This window comes from Hirundo rustica, chromosome 19, assembly GCF_015227805.2.
Source record: "Hirundo rustica isolate bHirRus1 chromosome 19, bHirRus1.pri.v3, whole genome shotgun sequence".
Lineage (NCBI taxonomy): Eukaryota > Metazoa > Chordata > Aves > Passeriformes > Hirundinidae > Hirundo > Hirundo rustica.
In genome coordinates, this window is record NC_053468.1 from 8,244,698 (window position 1) to 8,263,383 (window position 18,686).

Below are 18,686 nucleotides of genomic sequence, written 5' to 3' on the forward strand. Positions count from 1 at the left end.
TTGGCATTCAGATAATAGAAATGCTCTAGGGAGATAAAAACAAAACGTCATTTTTTCACCAATGTGACCCCGTGTAAGAAGGTAAAGTCCACTGCTCTGGACACCTTTTATTCATTTCATTTTCACTGTTACAGTTTGATGCCAAAATACATTTTCCTCTAAGAAATATGCACTTGGATCACTAAAGCCAGCACAATTTTTATCACTGAATTCAACAAAAGCAAGATTTAGGCCATGGTGTGGAGCATATCTATGTCCAGTTATTTTGAGAACATGAATTAACACTGAAGCATCCATCTGGCATAGCAGATTGTTTGGTGTACTTCATCCCCTGCTAATTAATGATTAGCTCTACTAGGTAACAAGAGAGTTTCCCACCAGGTTTTCCAGTTTCAGAGGACAGGGAGGACAGCCTGCCTGACAGCAGACTTCACCAGTAAGGGCTCACATTGATCTCAGTCCTTTGAAAATCCCCCAATGAAACTGGATTCACTGCAGTAGGCAGCAAATTCCTTGGAGAGAAATATTTTAGAAAGGAGAGTTGGTTTAATTTATGGGTTAAAAACTGTTTTTCTGTGTAAGATTTGAAGGCGTCAAAACCCTTCTGATTTGAAAACGTGGCAAAAAAAGAAAAGAACCAACAAATTCCACAAATGCCCAGAAGCAAGCCCACAAAACAGCACAGGCATGACGGTAAAGGCTGAATACACTGATTCCCAGAGTCAGCAGTCTGGGACCCTTGGAGCAGAGCACCTGGCAGCAGATGACTGAGCCATCGAGGCAGTGCTGGCAGCCAGGCACCTTAGCCCCAGCCTTCTTCTGATGCAGCAATGCTTGAGGGACCTTCTCAAGGCCTTCTGCTTGGAAAGCTCACCCTCATCCCCAAAAAGTAACACCTGGGATGGAGCCAGGTGGCTCAAGCTGCAAGTGCAGAGTGATCCCACCACAGGGCCACAGGATGGGCAAGGACACTCCAGTGTTAGCCTCCCTTCTTATCCCAGCTACCAAGAAAACTTGCTGAAAGCTGAGTTCCATGGCTGATAATGCAGAAAGCTCCAGAGATTTGTTTGATACACCTTTGTAAGCAGCATGCCGTGGGAAGCATTTCAATTGAAACAGAAGTTAATCTGCTGAAGCTCACATGCCAGTGTTATTTCCTGCAGTTCTGCTGGATTTAACCACTGCTAGATGTCCACCTGCAGCTTCTTCCAGCTGCAAACCTGTGCTGCTGCAGGAGCAAACACAGCCCTGGAGAAGGAGCAGAAGGGCAGAGTAGGGTAGAGTAGAGCTTCCCTGCCAGAGCTCACTGGGTGCAAGTCTCTGCCTGCACTCACAGCACTGCCTGGGCCCAAACGGGAGCTTTTCCAACAAACCCAGGAAGTCAAAAGTGCTTGTGTCAGGAACTGGGGGCTTAGCTTACTTGAGACAATAACAATAAGGAAATTATTGCACATGAAAAGGCTCTTCAAGCTTTTTTTTTTTTGTATTTCAGTTCAGCAAGATAAAGGGACATGATGATTTTACTCCTCTGTCTGAACTGCCCTGTTTGCATAAGCTAACAAGGGAAAATTCAAAACAAGCTTGAGGATTAACAATTTTTCATCAAAATCCATCACTGTTTCATGGTTTAACCCACACAGCTGCTTGCTTCCTTCCCTCACAGTGGGATGGGGAAGGGAACTAAAGGGTAAAAGACAAAACTCATGGGCTGAGATAAAGGCAGTTTAATAGTGAAAGCAAAAGCTATACGGACAAAAAAAGTAAACCAAATTAAGGAATTCATTCCCACTTCCCATCGAAGGCAAATGTTTGGGCATCCCCAGGACAGCAGGTTTCCATCCCATGCAAAGGTGACTTGGAAAAACTAATGCCATCACTCTGAACATCCATCTCTCCCTTCTTCCCCCACTCTGGATGCTGAGCATGACACCATCCTGTCTGGGATGGCCCTGGGGTCAGCTGGGGTCAGCTGTCCCAGCTGTGTCCTCCCCAATACCTTGTGCACCCCCAGCCTCCTCACTGGTGGGGTGAAAAGCAGAAAAGGCCTTGGCTCTGTACAAACACTGCCCAGAGGTAATGAAAACATCCCGGAGTTATCATCACTGTTTCCAGCAGAAATCCAAAACTGTGTCCTGTACCAGCTGCTGTGAAGGAAATTCATCGTATCCCAGTCAAGACCAGCACACCACATCATAAAAACATTCCAAATACACTCTGCAGGAAATACAAAATTCATGGAAACTACCTTTCCAAATTACTTTTATCTGCTCATCAAAACTGCACACCAAGACAGGTCTTGGTGATCTGCACAAGCACTTTAGGGCTGGGACCATCTCTCCCAAGTCAGGCCTTAAGTTCCTTATCCCAATTCAGTGTGGTGCAACAACAAACAAAAACCAAAATCAGAAAGACACACAAAACCCTCGCCATACAAAACAAAAACAAACAAACAAAAAACCCTAACAACCTCCCAAAACCCCACAAGTTCAAGTCATCTGGAAAGATCTCTTACAAGCCATTGAGATACTCCTCAAAATGGGAGGTTGATTATCTACTGCAGTAATTAAATAAGCAGCCCAGTTCTTTGTCACAGGGCTCCCAATTCATTGCATAGGATCTGACAGGTAGACAGCTGTTTATTTTTGAGAAAGGGGAGCTGCTCTCTGTACGTATTTTTTAAAATATCCAATGTCAAAAAACAAGGACTTTTAGTCCCTGGGATCACCACAAAGCCGCCTCAGGCCAACAAGAAGTCTGTAGAGCGCAGGATGTGGGAAAGAAGTACTATTTGGCTTATATGTTCACAAATAACAGAAAAATGAATTTTAAATCTCTCCTACAGAGTGTGAAATCATGGCAGAGAACCATTCTGGTATGTGAACTGTGGTCAGCCTGCCCTCTCAGAAGGAAAACAAGGCACCTGTAACTCAGACTGGGTCAGGGTCTTGAGCTTCCCACCTGTAACAGGAACCAAAGCCCGAAGGATAAGGGAGAGGATTCATAGCACACGTGCTGGCCAGCCACCAAATCAGGGATGTGGTGCAGAAGCTGCCAAAAGGATTGAGTGCAACTTTAAAATAAAAGCCTGTCACAAGGAAAACAACTGCAAAACAGAATGCCTTCATCACCCAACCCTCCTGCCAGTGCCCAGCCACTGAGGCGTGCAGAACCTCAGCTGAGCACGGGGCTCCAGTGATCCAAGTGATCCTTGGCCATGAAGTGAAGGCTCATGAATGACCAAACAAAAAGAGCACACAACAGTGGCCACTAACGTGCCCACATCCCCAAGTATAAAGATAACGAGGCTTATGTGGCCTCAGGACCACCCTGACTCCTGGGTTCTGTTCTCCCCCCTGCTCACACTCCCCCAGCAAACACCAGGCAACACAAGCTTTGCAGTGCTGTAGCACAGCAGCACCACAGCTCAGAGGAGCATGACACGAGGAAAAGATCAGTCACACTCTGCTACAAAGGGATGCAAACTACAGCCCTCCTTACACTGAGGCAGGACAAGCCTCCTGTGACTGTCAGACAAAACCTCCTGGAAGACAGAAAGGCAAAGATCAAGGTCAGGAAAAAGAAATCAAGTGTTGCAGAAGGGTTGGTTCCTCCAAGCAGCTCCAAAGCTATAAATAAAATAAAACAAAACCTGCATATATATCACACATGCATGTGTCTGCTGGCTGGAGAAGATCCTGGTGCTGGTCAAGAGAATGGAGAAGCCAGCCCAGCACTCAGCACTTACAGAAGGTGACCACCCTGTCCACCACGCTGAAAGGTTTATGGAGGGCTCAGTCTGGGAGCTCTTCAAACAGGGATTTCATGGAAGTTACTTGTCAATGGCACTGTAGGTCTTTGTAATACAAAGGGGTGCAGCCATTTACCCATTCAAGCACCAGCCAAAATGAGAGGAGCAGTTATAATCCTTCCACTGCATAGACTCAAAACTTGCAAAAATGGCTATTTCAAAGGCAGGAAAGGAGGTTCGTTTCTCCATCATTTATTTACTTGCTGTTTCAGTTTCTTCTGCTCATTAACCAGGGTCTGCCACTGTTCTTCCAATAAAAGTTTCCAAGAGATGCCCTTTGTTATTGAATCAAAGTATTGCTCACCATGTTGATCCCACACCACAGAGCTACATACCTCCAGTCTCCCATGCAGGAAATTCCAGACTTTGTCAAAAATTGGCTTGAGACAAGAAATAAAAGCTCTTGATATTCAGATGTCACATAAGTCTTGTGACCACTATTTATACATGAATATTCAGTTTAAATATCTATTCTATGCAAACCACACCTTGATTATTCCTATCTCAAAGCCAATCAAACAATGCTTCTCTGGTATCCAAAGCCCCCACTACCAGTTTTCTTCAAAACCATATTCACACCTAGAGTCTAAATCAGAATTTTTTGGGCAGTGAAGAAAGCAATGGGAAGCAGCTTGAGAAAAGGAAGAGCTTTTTTCTGCAAAGGCATGGAATCACATTCAGATGAGTGATATCCATAAAGCCAGAGAGCTCAGGAACTCTAAGGTACTGCAGCTTTGAGGCAAACCCCTCCCCTCATTTAGCCTTCTGCATAATCCTGAACTATCACTCATTGCAACATGGTTAACAAAGCAATTATCTTTTCTCCAAATCTCTACCTCAAATAACATGATTACACAAGACAAAACCAATCAAATAAATAAATAGGCTTAGGCTTGTTTGCAGACAAATCTAAACTGAAAGCCTGGATACTAAGCACAGAAAGAAAGCTGCTTTTTAAAGCCTGCCTTCCTGTTTCCTAGGGCCCAGCCTCATGGGGATTTTGGCTATTTGGGTATGTTGGTGCTGAAAATGGAATGTCCAACCAACACCTACCTCATGCAGGTGTTCCACAGCTTAACCACTCCTCATGAAATGCTACTGCTCCTTTGACAACTATTTCTGTTCAGAGGCTGTGGTAACACCCCTTGTAAAACAGCTGCCAGCTCTGAGAGGTCTCTGAGCAGTGTTTTCTCTGACTGTGCCTGGCTGTTGTGCAGCACTGACCTTACACACTTGGCCAAGTGACTCCAACCAGCCCACTACACCACATTCCTTCCATCTGGCCCCTGGCAAGTTCCCTGGCTGTTGAGCAGATGCCATCAGCACTTGTCCATGTTGTGCTGGGCTGTTTTTTCTTATCGCACCTTCCTTCTTAAAACTGCAAAACCGGCTTTTACAACCTGAATGGCCGAATGTGGATAAACTTCAAACCAGAACAATTTCCCATGCAGATCCCTTAGCACAAGCCTGCATTTCAGTGTTGTCTCCAACACAAGTGACACTATGCAATTACACTTGGGAAGTCAGCAGCAGCTGTTCCAGTGGTGCTCAGGGGCAATGCTGAACAAAGCTGCCCACCACTGAGAATGTGGGTAGATTTGCTCTTCAGAAGTGCAACCAAAACCCGAAACCTTGGCTGAGAGTCATCTGAGAAGCCCTAAACAGGCTCAATCACTAAGTCCGATCTCATCCAGTCTAGCTGAAGATACAGTTAGACACTCATCAAGCTTTAAAAACAAGTAATTTCTGTATTTTTTCTTTAAATTTCCAACTTAGAATTGTCAAGGTATATATGACATTGTTTGTAATTCCACTTGCAATAAAATTCAGGATTGATTATTTGTTTTACAGTCACTGATCCTGTGATATAAGCCTTTCTTAAAGCTTATAGAAATAATCATATGAATTCAAGGATATCTATGTTAGGCACTTGATGAGAAAAAGCAAAATAAACACAATGCCTGTGTAACTGGAGAAGCTTACACTGGAACATAAATAAGAATAGATCTATTTTTTTTTATTGTCTATATCAAGGTTTCAAAATTAATTGCATTTTTTTGACAATGTATAGATACTTGATCTGAGTGAAAAATGCTTATTTTGCATTTTTTTAATACAAGAAAAATAGCCACAGGTGTGTAAAATCTCCCTTGGTACAAAGCTTGTAGGAACACAGCATAATTGTTTTTTAATATATTCTTTATGTATATTGTAAAAAAAGTCTTCATAAACATCATAAGAACTTTCAAAAAGTTAAGCTCTCTGTAAAACATTTATGGAATTGTAATCCCTCTATTTCAAGTGTTTAAAGTGGTTCAGACAGCCACAGTTTCACACACTGTAGGTGAGATTTAAAATTAATTTGAATTTGTTATGTTATTTGTGAGCATATAAGCCAAACAGTACTTCATTCCTACATCCTGCACTATACAGACTTCTCGTTGGCCTGAGGCAGCTTTGTGGTGATCCCAGGGACAAAAAGCTATTCTTTGTGATGCTCTACAGAGCTTAGTTGCTTATAAAGTAAGTTTGCTGGGTTTGCTGCCTTTGAATCCCACATGACCATCTTCAAAAGAATCACTGGATTTTTCTTCTGCCAAAGGGGTCGTGGCCAGATGAGAGACTCGGGGAACACTGCCCCAGCCCCAGCTGACAACTTGCATTCTCAGTTTATGAAGCTACTTAACCATATACCTCTTAATAACATTTAAATGGAGCGACAAACGTGCTTGAAGTTTTGCATGGCCTAAGGCAGCCTGATGAACTGGTGCCACTGGGAACCTGCATGCTGACCCCTGAGCAGAACCAACCATCTAATGAAAAACAAGCTTTATAAAAGCTTATATACTTTCCTATCAAGACTGTTGGTTAGGCAGAGACATTCCCAACTACCTGGGATTTACACTGCATTGTGGAGTACTGCATTTTCCAATCCTTACTGCCTAGACCACACAGAAATTTTATATAAAAGTTTAATGACAACTGCTTTAATCAGAAGTGAAATATGATTTCCTTCAGCTTTGTCAGTCTTCTGTTGCATGACTGAACCCAAAGCCTGATGTTCCTTTGGTTGTATTAAAGTGGCACTTGATGAGGAGTAATAACCTTTTTCTTCCCACACTGCACAGCAGCCTGCCCTTAGATTGGAATCTCTGTGAAACGCTATCACACGCTTTTCCACTGAAAAAATCTACTAGTGCTCCAAAGTTTCCTCATGTCGTTTCTCCCTATCTTATCAAATTAAGGCAAGAGAGAATATGAAGAAAGAGACAGGAAGAAAACAAGACAAATAAATACTTCTATATAAACAATAAATATCCATAGCATACCCCTAATTATTGAACATCCTGAGGCACAGGTTAAATTTTAACTGCAAAATTATACCCAGTGAGGACAAACAACCAAATAGAAAATTGTGTCCACACAGACAGAGCTATGGAGTTTAGACCTTAGATCCTAATGGTTTTTTGTCATTACACTATGAAGAATAAATTCGAATCTAGGGACTTACCAAACACTTCTAGGCATTTCAAAATTTTTCCCTGCTTTTCTCTTTTTGAAAGATTAAGTCCCATGCTTTCTTACTAAGAGGATGCCAGAAGGAAGTAATTAGCCTTCATATCGTGGCTGAAAACAAAGCCCTAAATCACACAATGCTCTAGTGTCAACAGAAGGAGATTACACAAAATGACCAAAAAACTGCTTTATGGCTGGAACCTTAGTAAAACTAATGGAAAAAACCAAGCAGTGCAGAAAGGAGTCAAAGAGCCTCCATTAGCTTATGGGCTAGCTTTAATAAAAATACTCAAGTCAGCCAGTGTACAACTTAGTCAACACTGGGCACATATAAGCTCATCTTGAGATGCAAGTCCAGTGCAGTACTTGGAGAAGCAGAGCAAAAGCTTTTTCCCCCCTGGCCCTTTTCCTGATGCCAGTTTTGTTGGGGATGAGCCCTCCTGTGTTTTAGTGGTGAGAAGTACTCAGGGCTGCCACCTTCTCTGCCAAGGAGCTGGGAGGAAAACTGAAAGCTCACAATTAGTTCCAAGTCCTCCCAAAACAAGCAAGCCAGCCAACTGAAGCCAAACCCCAAAACCTATCCTATGACGTGCCCGCAGGGGTACTGGTGCTCTCAGGCAGAGCTGCAGCAAACAAGTTCCTCCAGACAGCCTTCCCCTTCAAGGCAGGAGGGCTCTAGCAACTGAGAGGGAGACAGCAGACAGGAAAGCAGGAGACTCTTATACTTGCAGGAAGAGAAAATACATTTGGATAAGCATTAGAACAATGTGAGGAGGATCTCTTTAAGGAACAGGAGACTGCTGAACAAGGGCTCCAAACCACAACCATGCAGTGACTGCCAGGAACAGTATGATAGATGGTATTGTTGTTGTTATCATCATCATCATTTGGGGGGGATAGACCCAGCCCTAGTTCTGAGTTCTCAATCTCAGAGAACTCAGCACTGGGGTGGGATATGGTCAGTAGCAGGTACATCCCTTGGTGAAGTTCCATGAGGACCAGGAGTCACTAGCACTGGTGGCAGCTCCAGTCCACTGCCTCAAATGCAGACAGAGACAATAGAAAAACTGTAAAGGTGGACAGACACCAAGAAATTGACATGCATATTTAAAGGTAGAGGCATGTAGCTCCCAACAAACTAGAAGCTTCTGACTCTGGGCTACCTGTGCTCTTTGCACCATTGCCCCTCCAGCTCCCAGAACTGACTTGCTGTGGGAGACAGGATATTTTCATTTGCTGAGGAGAGAGGAAAGGAGAAGGTCGTCCCAGCCTGAGTGGCACAGAAGGTAACAGTTCTGCTCTTCTGTCTCTTACTTTAACTAAATAATTTATTCAGCAAGATATGCCTACTTTTAAGCCTTATTCGTCACATATCTGTGAGCTCTGGGACAGCTCTGTCCCTTCACATGCAAGAGCACTACACTAAAACATTACCCACCTTAAAAATCCCCTACCAGGCTCTGTGTTTTCAGAACTAAGTTTACTAAGTGACCAGACTGTCTGTAATATTATCAAAAATTCAACTGACACAAAAATAAAGTTGTGTTTTCTTCAAGCTGATCTCCCCTCAAAAGCCCACTAACGGATTTCTGCCGACAGCTCCGTACATTAATCCACCTCTGTCCCTGCAGCAGGCAAATAAAGCCTTAAACAAATCAGCAGAGCAAGATGCTGCACTCAGCAGATACCAGAACAGCACATGCTACAAAATACAGCACAGCCAAATGTAAAGGCAAGGAGGTTGCAGATTAAAGTACCTTTTTGTTATGCCCTTTTATCTTACGAGGTATTCCTGAAATGAACTCCTAGCCCAGAATGTTTTTTACACCATTTCATTTTCAGCTTGCAGCTCAGATTTATTTTGAAGCAGAAGTACCACAGGAAAATGAGCACAGCCATTCATCTTTGCAAAAGGGTGGGAAATTAATTTAAGGTCAATAAAAGCAGAGGTCTCTGTAGGTATTAATTTCCATCTTGCAGAATTTATCAACAGTCCTAGAACTCCTCAATTTCTAGCTATGCCAGTAGCTTAAAGAGAGAAAAGCAGCAGCACTTATCCTGGCACACAAAGCAATTGAGCAAGGTCCATGCTACATTGACCCTGCCATCTGGACAGTGCAGAGGCATTTCCAGCATTATCCTGTATAATCATGTAAAATTGTATCCTGATGAGAGAGGCCAAAAATCCTGTGCTCCAGAGATCCAGCTGATAACAGCAATCAATCAATCTCCCTTTACAGGTGCAAAAATCACACCATCACAGAGTGATGCCCACATCACTGCTTCATAAACATCAACAAATTATTACACTTTCTTGCATATTTTTCAATTCCCCGATCCTCCAGAGTGTGAGAAAATGAGAAGTTAAGAAGCTGATCCTCTGCCCCCAGTGACAAACAGAAAGGACTTTGTTGGGGGCTGCTGTATGTGCAGGATTAGGCCTGAATGATTTGCCAAAGGCTTTACAACAAATTGGTTGCTGAGCTAAGAATAGAAGCTGGGAATCCTAGTTCCTGGTGCCATAGTCACTACACAACCCTGCCTTCTCCCAGAGAGCGCACTCAGGCACACAACTGGACTTGGATGCAGCAAGAGGACACAGTGCCCTTGCAAGGCTTCACTCAGGAATCTTCCCCCAGCTAAAATGCAAGAGCCCTGTGCTGGGAACTATTAAACAGCTGTAGCTTCAGCATTACACACCAGCCTTATCAGCTTCCTTCCTTATGCCAGGAATGCTGCAGGAATTTGCCTTCTGCAGACTAAAGAGAAAGATGAATGAAAAAGATGATTGTGTGTCTGTGTGTGTGTGAAAGAACAGGAGGGAGAGAGAAAGAGAGAAGATTAAAGGCTTTGTCATTATATAGTTTAACCTTCTGAAAACAGATTTAGTAATCCTGTATCAAGACTGTGACTTTGGTGTAAGTTTTATCATGGCATTGATCTTGCCCACAGTCCTGCCACCCGAATTGCAAGTTCCCAGCCTGCATTCCAGCTCCTTGTACAGTCTCTGCCCCAAAAAGCCTGCTCAGCTCCATCCAACAAGCTCAGTGCTTCAGCAGCAAAGGCTTTAGCCAGCTGGGCACTTCGTCACATTTTGGGAAGAACCAAATACCTCAAAGGCCTGAGATATAAAAGGTAAAGGATTCAAAATGGGATACCCTCAACAACAAAAATATATACTGCCATCTCCCACACAGCCTGACATAACTGACTTGAGGGAGCCAGAAGAACAGTTTTGATATGCTGAAACAAGTACAAGACAAGGAATGAGTGGCAACAGATTGAGGAACCATCAGTACAGATTCTGCAGACTCTTTCAAAAGGCAGCAAGCTACATACAATCAGTGAAGGAACAAAAATTGTAATCTGAAAATGAGTAAATACAACCCCCAAAACCCCAAGCACTTAGTTTATTTAAGGACCAACTACTCAGACCAAGAAAACCTGGTTCATTTTGAAAGAAAATGACCAAGGGACATCATGGGGTTCTGAGAAAGCTAGCAATGAACCAGTTAACCAGAACGTCAGATAATTCCACTGAAGCCAGTCTACCACAAAGACAATTCCCAATTTTGGATGCAGGCATTAGTTTATGGGTGCCATGTAACTATTGGACACTGATTTTCTATAATGCATCAAGAAGGAAACATGTATTCCATTACAGGCAGTAATGTGCAGACTGGGGAGGCTAGAAGCATTTCAAGAGAAGCATCTCAGGAGAAGCATTTCAGGAGAAGGCTTCATGTAGCCATGGGTATGCATAGGTAAAACGCATTTTTACTCAATACATGGGTAAAAATACCAAAAGTAAGGTCACAGAACTTGTTGCTTCCAATCTATCAGTATGCCTGAACTGAAGTTTACTACTGGTTTAATAGCAATGTTAGACATAGTGAAGGTATGAAGGCCAAGGTGAAGCAGTTTTGACAGATTTCCCGGGAAGCTCCAGTGCCAGGGCACTCGCTCTGTGGGGGAAAGGTGTTACCTTCATGGGAATCAGCTCACACAATGTCAAAGTAATAACTTTGTGCTGAGGTGAATAAATCGCAGGGGAGGGAGGGGAAGGGAATATTTTAGATTAAATCATAGGCAAGCTTTCACCACAGCAGAAATTCAACAGTATGCCAAGGTTTCCAGGCAAATCACTGCTGATCTGTCCAAAGACAAGCTGAAGCGTAATTTACTGGATTTCTATAAAATAAGCTTAATTTTTGACTGAGGCTGCAAAAAGCAAAGCTACAACTGCTGTGGAGTTTCAGCTGGTACGTGAGGCTTCATCCTAGAGCTGTGTGAACAGTGGGCAGCATCCTCTACTTGAAGAGAAGTGTACTGGAAAAAGCAAGTAACACATGAATCTATCAACAGATAGGTACAAAGTCTGTCATTTCCAAATACGTTAAAGTCAGTGTGGCCACTGCTTGTGACTAACTAAAGAATTCTGTTTTATATGGGCTTAGCTTGCTCACTGTCTATAAAAAAAATCTAATATTGGCCATGCTCTTGTTAACTTCTTCCTCAACTGAGAGTACTGCCTGAATTACAATGAGCCTGTAACGCTGCCAGCTGTAATACACAGTATTACAGTATTCACACTACACAGGTATCTGAAAAAAGGACAAAATGAGTCTCCAAAATGAGCTGAGATCCAATCATTTAATCTTTATCAAATCTCTGCCTCCAAAATGAGGCAAACGTTTGATGAAGATAAAGTGACTGGATGATTTTACCACAATTATTTGAGCAGTAGCAAAGTTCAGACTTTCCTGCTCCAAACAATGGCAGTATAAAGGGATCAACCCTACTGTCACCTGTACCAAAGGAACTGATCTCTTCACCTGGGCTTAAACAACAGATGTCTAGAGATGTTTCCTTCAATTAAAAAAAAAAAACAAAAAAACAAAAACAAAACAAAACAAAAAAAAACCAACAAGAAAGACTCAGCCCAAACCCCAAAATTACATGCAGTTTTTCTTAGACCTCTGCATCCTCACCCTCCCAGCACAGCAACCCACTACTGCTGAGCAGTCTGAGAGCTGTTCTGAGGTATCACGAGCGATCTTCTGTGTGAGGCATCACAGCTTCCTCCTGAGCAGCACAGACTGCTGTAAACAAAATATCAATGAAAAACCCTCCTGAGGGTGCAGACCATGGCTTAAATGGAGTAAAAATTTCTCTCTGGCAAGACTCCCTGGGAGAAGGAAGTCCTGTGCCAGTTACACTCTTAACCAGCATTTTCGTGTCCAAGGAGCCGAATATTTTCTTCTTAAATCTCTCCATCAAGAGCCTGGCGAATAGCTGTTCTTTGAAATGATGGCACAGAGCCACTATGGATTTTTTTCTTCAACAAACCAGCGTTGAACAGAATCGCACAGCATAGAGGCAGCAATAAGGAAGAGGTAACAGAGCAAGGCTTAGGCAACCATCAAACCAAGTACCAGCATCTTCACACTCACACTTCACAACAAACAATGGCTTCAAACCTTCACAACAAACAATGGCTTCAAACCACGGTGGAGCTGCCCTGCAAAAAGATGGGAGCGCTGTAAGCATCAGTTAGCCAGGAGAACAATGGGATGGGAGCTTTGGTACAATAACAGTTAAAGTAGCAGAAACCATACAGAAGAGTCCAGAACATGATGATGGGGAAAGAACCATCAGTAATCCTATCACTTGCTGATTTTCCCAGGCTGAGAAACCAACAACAAAATGCCACGTTGTTCCAATCTGCTCATCTAGATCCAAATGGGAAGTTTTGTCCTCTTAGTACAAGACTTTCAGTATTCACACATTTCACTGCAGAAAATCAAGACCTGGCATTAGCATAACATGAATTATCCAAGGATCCCAATGCACATAACACCAAGCAAAAAACGGTATTTTCCCAGAAACCTCAAGTGTACTGATGTCCAATTTACATGAACAAGGTTTTACACAAACTTTCCCTCTAATGTGAATATTTCTGCCTGGGCTCTAACTCACCAACATCAACACAGAGAAACTTGTTGACTTTGCTTTGCTATGCAGAGAAGTGGGTTATCAGGACATCCCAAGCAGATTTGTAACAAAACCATTGCCTTGAATATTGACATTTCCATTCTTGTATCTGTAGACAGGGCAAAGAAAGAAATACTCCTTGCAAGAGAAAGTTCTGGTCAAGCATAACTACCAAGTCAGACACATTTCAAAACACACAGTAACGTAAATCATTGCACAGCCATTGTGTTGCATTAAAGAACAGGTTGCCATTGTCTAATAGGAGGTTTTAGGCTTTCCAATTCAATTCTATTCAACTCTATTTTTTCATCTGGCAATGCTTTTCAACTTTGTACAGTGCAAAATACAGTGAACTGGTACAACCTTGGAGTTTGGGCTGAATGCCATTTCTTGGCCCTACAGCAAATGAAGCCAATAAAACAGGACTGACTTGCAACCTGAACAACTGTTTTCAAAGAAAGATGGTAAACTCCTGGAGAAGTGGGAAATATTCCCATGGAAAAGAGAAAGCCACACCTGTAAGCTTCAGGTATTTCCTTATTACAGAACTTACCTTGGGGACATGACATACCTACTCAGCATTTTTTTCATTTCTTGCTGCCAAAAGTAGGTGATGTATTTGAAGTACATGCAAAGGTTAGTGTCTGTAGAGATCACCATTTTGTAACAACTTGATCTTTTCTGTTAATTAACAAAGGCTGGATCTACATTTTTCAATACAATATACAAAGACCTATATCATTTGAGCTAGATTATTGCTATAATTGACAAGAATAGGTGTGTTTTCTCATAAGGCTGAGAGATACCATAGTTAGACAGCATCTTCTCAAAACACGAAACTTGACACTTCATCAGACATAGATGTGCCAGGCAATAAATCTTGGAGAATGGTCCTTATTTTAATTCTAGTCATCACTGATCAAGAGATACAATTGCCTTTCCAAGACAAGACACAGGAGAGATAAAACCAAAACAAACAATTAAATAAAACCACAAAAATGCTCAGGGTTTCATTTAAATCCTGGTGTACTTGTTCTGGTCTAATAAAAACAGCCAACCCCAGAGTCTGCACAATTCCTGAGATCAGGAGATACTATGCCACAGCTGCCTGCACTATTCAGAACAGCAAGGAGGCTGGTTCCAACTGGGCACACACATCTGCTTTCCCCTCCCCTTTCAACAGACTCATCATTTCAGGTTGGAGATCTGCTCACGTGACTCGCATGCCTGTGCATTCCTGACCACAGGAAAGCGTCCCAACAGGGTTTGGTACTTTGCACCAGGATCTTTCATATCAATGTCTGCAAATCAAGCTGTGGCCACTCTTCCTTCAGAAGAAATACTCCTTCAGCACTGGCAGCTCAGACCTCACAAACAACCCTTCAGTAAGAAGGCAGAATGCATGCAGCACGATAGAGGACCTGCTGGGATTGGGACTCACATCAGCTTGCTTCTCCTTCCTCTTCTTCTACAGCTCCTTTCACGGCTCTGGGAAAATCACACTATCCTCCTGTGCCTAAATTCTACATTTGTCTAAGAGGGATAATCACTTTTCACTATTGAAGAGGGGCATTCTCAGGCTACACTTACTGGTGACTGACAGGAACCCAGGTACTACAGACAAGCACCATAAAAAGAAAAAAATCAACCCTCTGCCACAAATGCTTAATGAAAAACAAATGTTCCATAAAAACCAGGTTTCAGATTCGGTCCCCTAGTAGTTATCAGAAAAAACCCGCAATTTAACATAAACTCTATCTATCTAAAAATATCCCAACACAATTTGACAGTGTCCTTTCAACCAGACATTTAAAAAAAACTACAGGCACAATTACATATGACAAAGATAATGACAAAACAAGAGAAGAAAAAGGTAGGCAATATTGTTCCTTCCAGCTTAAAAAAAAAAATAAAATTACAGTGCACTCAGCTTGCTGGTTTAATAGGTGATGTGATGGGTCCTTAGTGAATCTTGGGATAATTTAAGAACAGAATGATTAGCAGTGTATGATGACAGTGATCACTAGCTGGTTCCTGGAGAGCTGATAAGTTATTAAGCTAAACAATGGATCGCTATTATGAGCAAGTCAGTGCACTAACTGTAATTTCCTTGAAAGCCGAGCGGTGCATGATTATACTTGTCCACTCCGACTGCCTGCTGGCAGCTCCATATTCTGCTATTGTTCTGAACTGTAGAGTCTTCCCAGCACCCAAGATACAGCCACAGAAAAATGTATGCTTCATATGCAGGCTTCACTGTGGCAGCTGTTGTCTGAAAAACAGTGGAAGAGAAACATTCTCTGTCCTGAAGCACAACTATTAGGGCTCCTAAAAACATGTGGTTTTATCTGTCAGCAGGAGCTACCTCTGCTTTCTAGCTGAGGCAGTTTCCATTTCAAGAGAACTCTGACTTTGGAATTACACATGCATACAGCTACAGACATATTGTGCACGTGTTCATATACATGTGTATTTTTGTGTATTTAAAAAAACTAGGAAGCAAAAAAAAAAAACCACAAAGGAAAGCAGCAGCTGGATGACAAGGACTTCAAAGTGGCTAATACACACATGGACACAAATCATGGCCATCATCTGTCCTACTAAGAAGTGGTAGTTCTAGTGATGAAGACTGTGCAGGATCTGGAAAACAAGAGTGAGGTCCTACTGCAGACCTGCTCAGTGAGATGGGTAAGGCACTCACCCTCCTACGTGCCTCTGTTTCTTCCTCTGCAAAACAAGCCAGCAGCCTCTGCCCAGCTCCCAGAGGTGCAGCCAGCACACGCTGCACTGGGTGACCCTGGGACTGCAGGGACCCCTGCTGAGGCACACAGAGGCCAGATGCTGCTGGACACATGGGGAGAAGCCAGCCCATAGCCCATCTGGCTATGAGAAAAGAACAGAGAAGCCAGTTTTTGATCCCCTTTACTAATTCTCAGAAATACATCTTCGCTCTTGCCCACATGAGCAGCCACATTAAACCTTTCCTTCCCTCTGGTGCATTTTTACTTTACTCCTGTTCTGAATGTTACCAGCTAGTCTGAGCAGGAGGCAAGATTTTTAAAGCCCTTAAGCGTCCCTCCCTTGAACAGCAACAGCCATTTCGGAGTCCAATCCCTGCTGGCTTCCAGTGAGCCTTGGGGTACCCAAGTGCTTGCTTTTTTTAATGGTACTTAGGTGATTCTGAAAGGATTATCATGTACCTCACAGTGATTTGAGCACTAAATGGGAAGAAAACCAGACAATGGGAAGATTTGACAAATGCTTAAAAGGCAGGTCCTAATTAATTTTAAACTTTGTTTTATGTAAGGCTCATTTAATGAAATTCTTTCATTGTCCTTTTTAGCTGTGTTGATCCTGCAAGGAATATATAACCAGGAGTATGTTTAAACAGGCCAAGGAAAAAGTACGAGTACCAGTCTATTTTGAATCCAGGAACTGTTCCTGTCACTCAAATTTTTCAAACCCAAGTGAAAGGGAAAAATGATTACTGTAAAAACACAACGTGAGAAAATGTAATATTCAAAGTGGGATACTAGTAACACATACAGAAAAAGCCTCCCCTATAGTTTTGAAGAAAGGTTAACACCATTGCTAGTCACACACTTCATAAAGTATAAATAAATAGGTATAAATAGGTTTTCTCCCTACAACAAGATCTAATCTAATTCATTCTCCTGAGTAAAGAAAAGTTAACAAGTCAATCATTTCCACTCCAAATTTAAATTAACCAAGCCATAGCTCACACTACCCTAACTATAAGTCTGCACCATAAACATAAACAAAATTAGGTGGCTTCAAAGTGTAGGGGTGTCAGGTGTCCTTGTCATCCAGCTGCTGCTTTCTTTTGCGTTTTTTTTCCTACCTAGTTTAGGTAGGCTCATTAATGTCCAATGTTTTTTGGTTTTTTTTAATCTCCTGAACTTGGAACACACACAACAAGTTAACAGCAACTTCCAAAACACTGGAGATGGAAACTGTCGAATCAGGGACAGGAATTTCATCAATGCTTAGCTATGACGCCCTAAGTACACCCTGGGTTATCCAATCAACAAAGACTGCACCTAAAGACAGATCCATTAACTGTTCCATGTAGTGTGGCCATCCACATAATTTCAAACGTATGCCCATGTACATCTCAGAAGGACACAAATTTTACATGAAGCATATAACTTATACATGCATGTATTATTTAGCATTTCTGACTTTGTTCTGCTTTCTTTCCCTCCACCAATATTGTTAGGCTGTTATCACCTTAATAATGACGTATCCATTCAAAATACACTGCTTTACAAGATCATTAAAAGCCAATAGGTAACTATATTGTTTCGGGACTACTTCATATTTAAATCACTGCCTAAGATTACAATTCAACCATCATCTGAATGAACAAAGCTATTCAAATGGGTACAGAACACATTAATTTACATTTACATTAATCATTCTGGCCTGATTTCACACTCCTGTGCAAACAAGAAGTATTTCTGGCCTGTCACAGCGTAAGAGCTACCAGGGGATAGCTCAGCAATTCCATGCAAACCTTTGCCTTATAAACTTACCCTTCCTCAGACATGAAGCTTTCCCTACAGACACAGAGCACTTGTCCAGGGATCAAACCTCAGCAATCCCTGGAATACAGCACTGGGATGGGAAATGTGATAAGGCATAAAGCCAACAGCACGAATGTATGTACAGGAATTATAAGAACCACTCAGAAATGCTTGGAGTAACTTGATTCCAATAGGAAGAGTACAGAGAAAATGCTTCCCTAGAGTGAGGCTCCATCACATGACCACTCTTACAGTGGAATTTCAGAAACTGCACAATAACCAAAGCACATTTACTGCTGGGGATGCTCCACACAATATTTAAGTCAAACTAAGTCAAATTTGGACTTCATGTCATTCTAATCCTTTCCCTTACTTAAGTTAAGGACACAAATGAAAATTCTGTGTAGAGGGCTTGGTTAGAAGTAGCTTCATTAGTCTTGTGCATCTATCCAACATCATTACAAATTGTAATTAAGTTGTCTGCACCAGCACAGAAGTGAGTACATGCCCTTTCCCAAGGCAAGCTTTGCTCTTACCAAGCTATGGAATTTTTTGGCATCTAGCTTGTTCCAGGCAGTTTTTCACAGTTTAAAGCCAATAAGCAGTTTCACCTGAAATGCTCACAAAGCAGCACAAAGCACCAACTACTGCAGTAAACAGTCTCTCATTCATACCAACAGTCCTCTCCATAACCAAGAGGTTGCACAGTTTCACTCTGAAGTTTAAAAAACACTTTGTTGTGCTGAGCTGAGACATTAAATCACACATTATAATGCTATGTGGAAAGTAATGCCAAATGGAGCAGAGCATTACAATGTCAA

The 18,686-nt window shown here is 42.2% G+C and overlaps 1 protein-coding gene across 3 annotated transcripts in view; it reads right to left on the reverse strand.

Moving 5' to 3' along the window:
• Nucleotides 1–18,686, reverse strand: part of CASTOR2 (cytosolic arginine sensor for mTORC1 subunit 2) — a 130,286-nt gene that overhangs the window by 100,319 nt on the left and 11,281 nt on the right. The window contains exon 1 of one of the 3 annotated variants that reach the window (XM_058423038.1): nt 4,862–4,881. The exons of the other annotated variants lie outside the window; for them this stretch is intronic. Within the exon in view, the coding sequence (XP_058279021.1) occupies nt 4,862–4,866 (5 nt within the window). The 5' untranslated portion in view covers nt 4,867–4,881. Of the gene's footprint in view, nt 1–4,861; nt 4,882–18,686 lie in introns of those variants that run through there. 3 annotated transcript variants of the gene reach the window in all.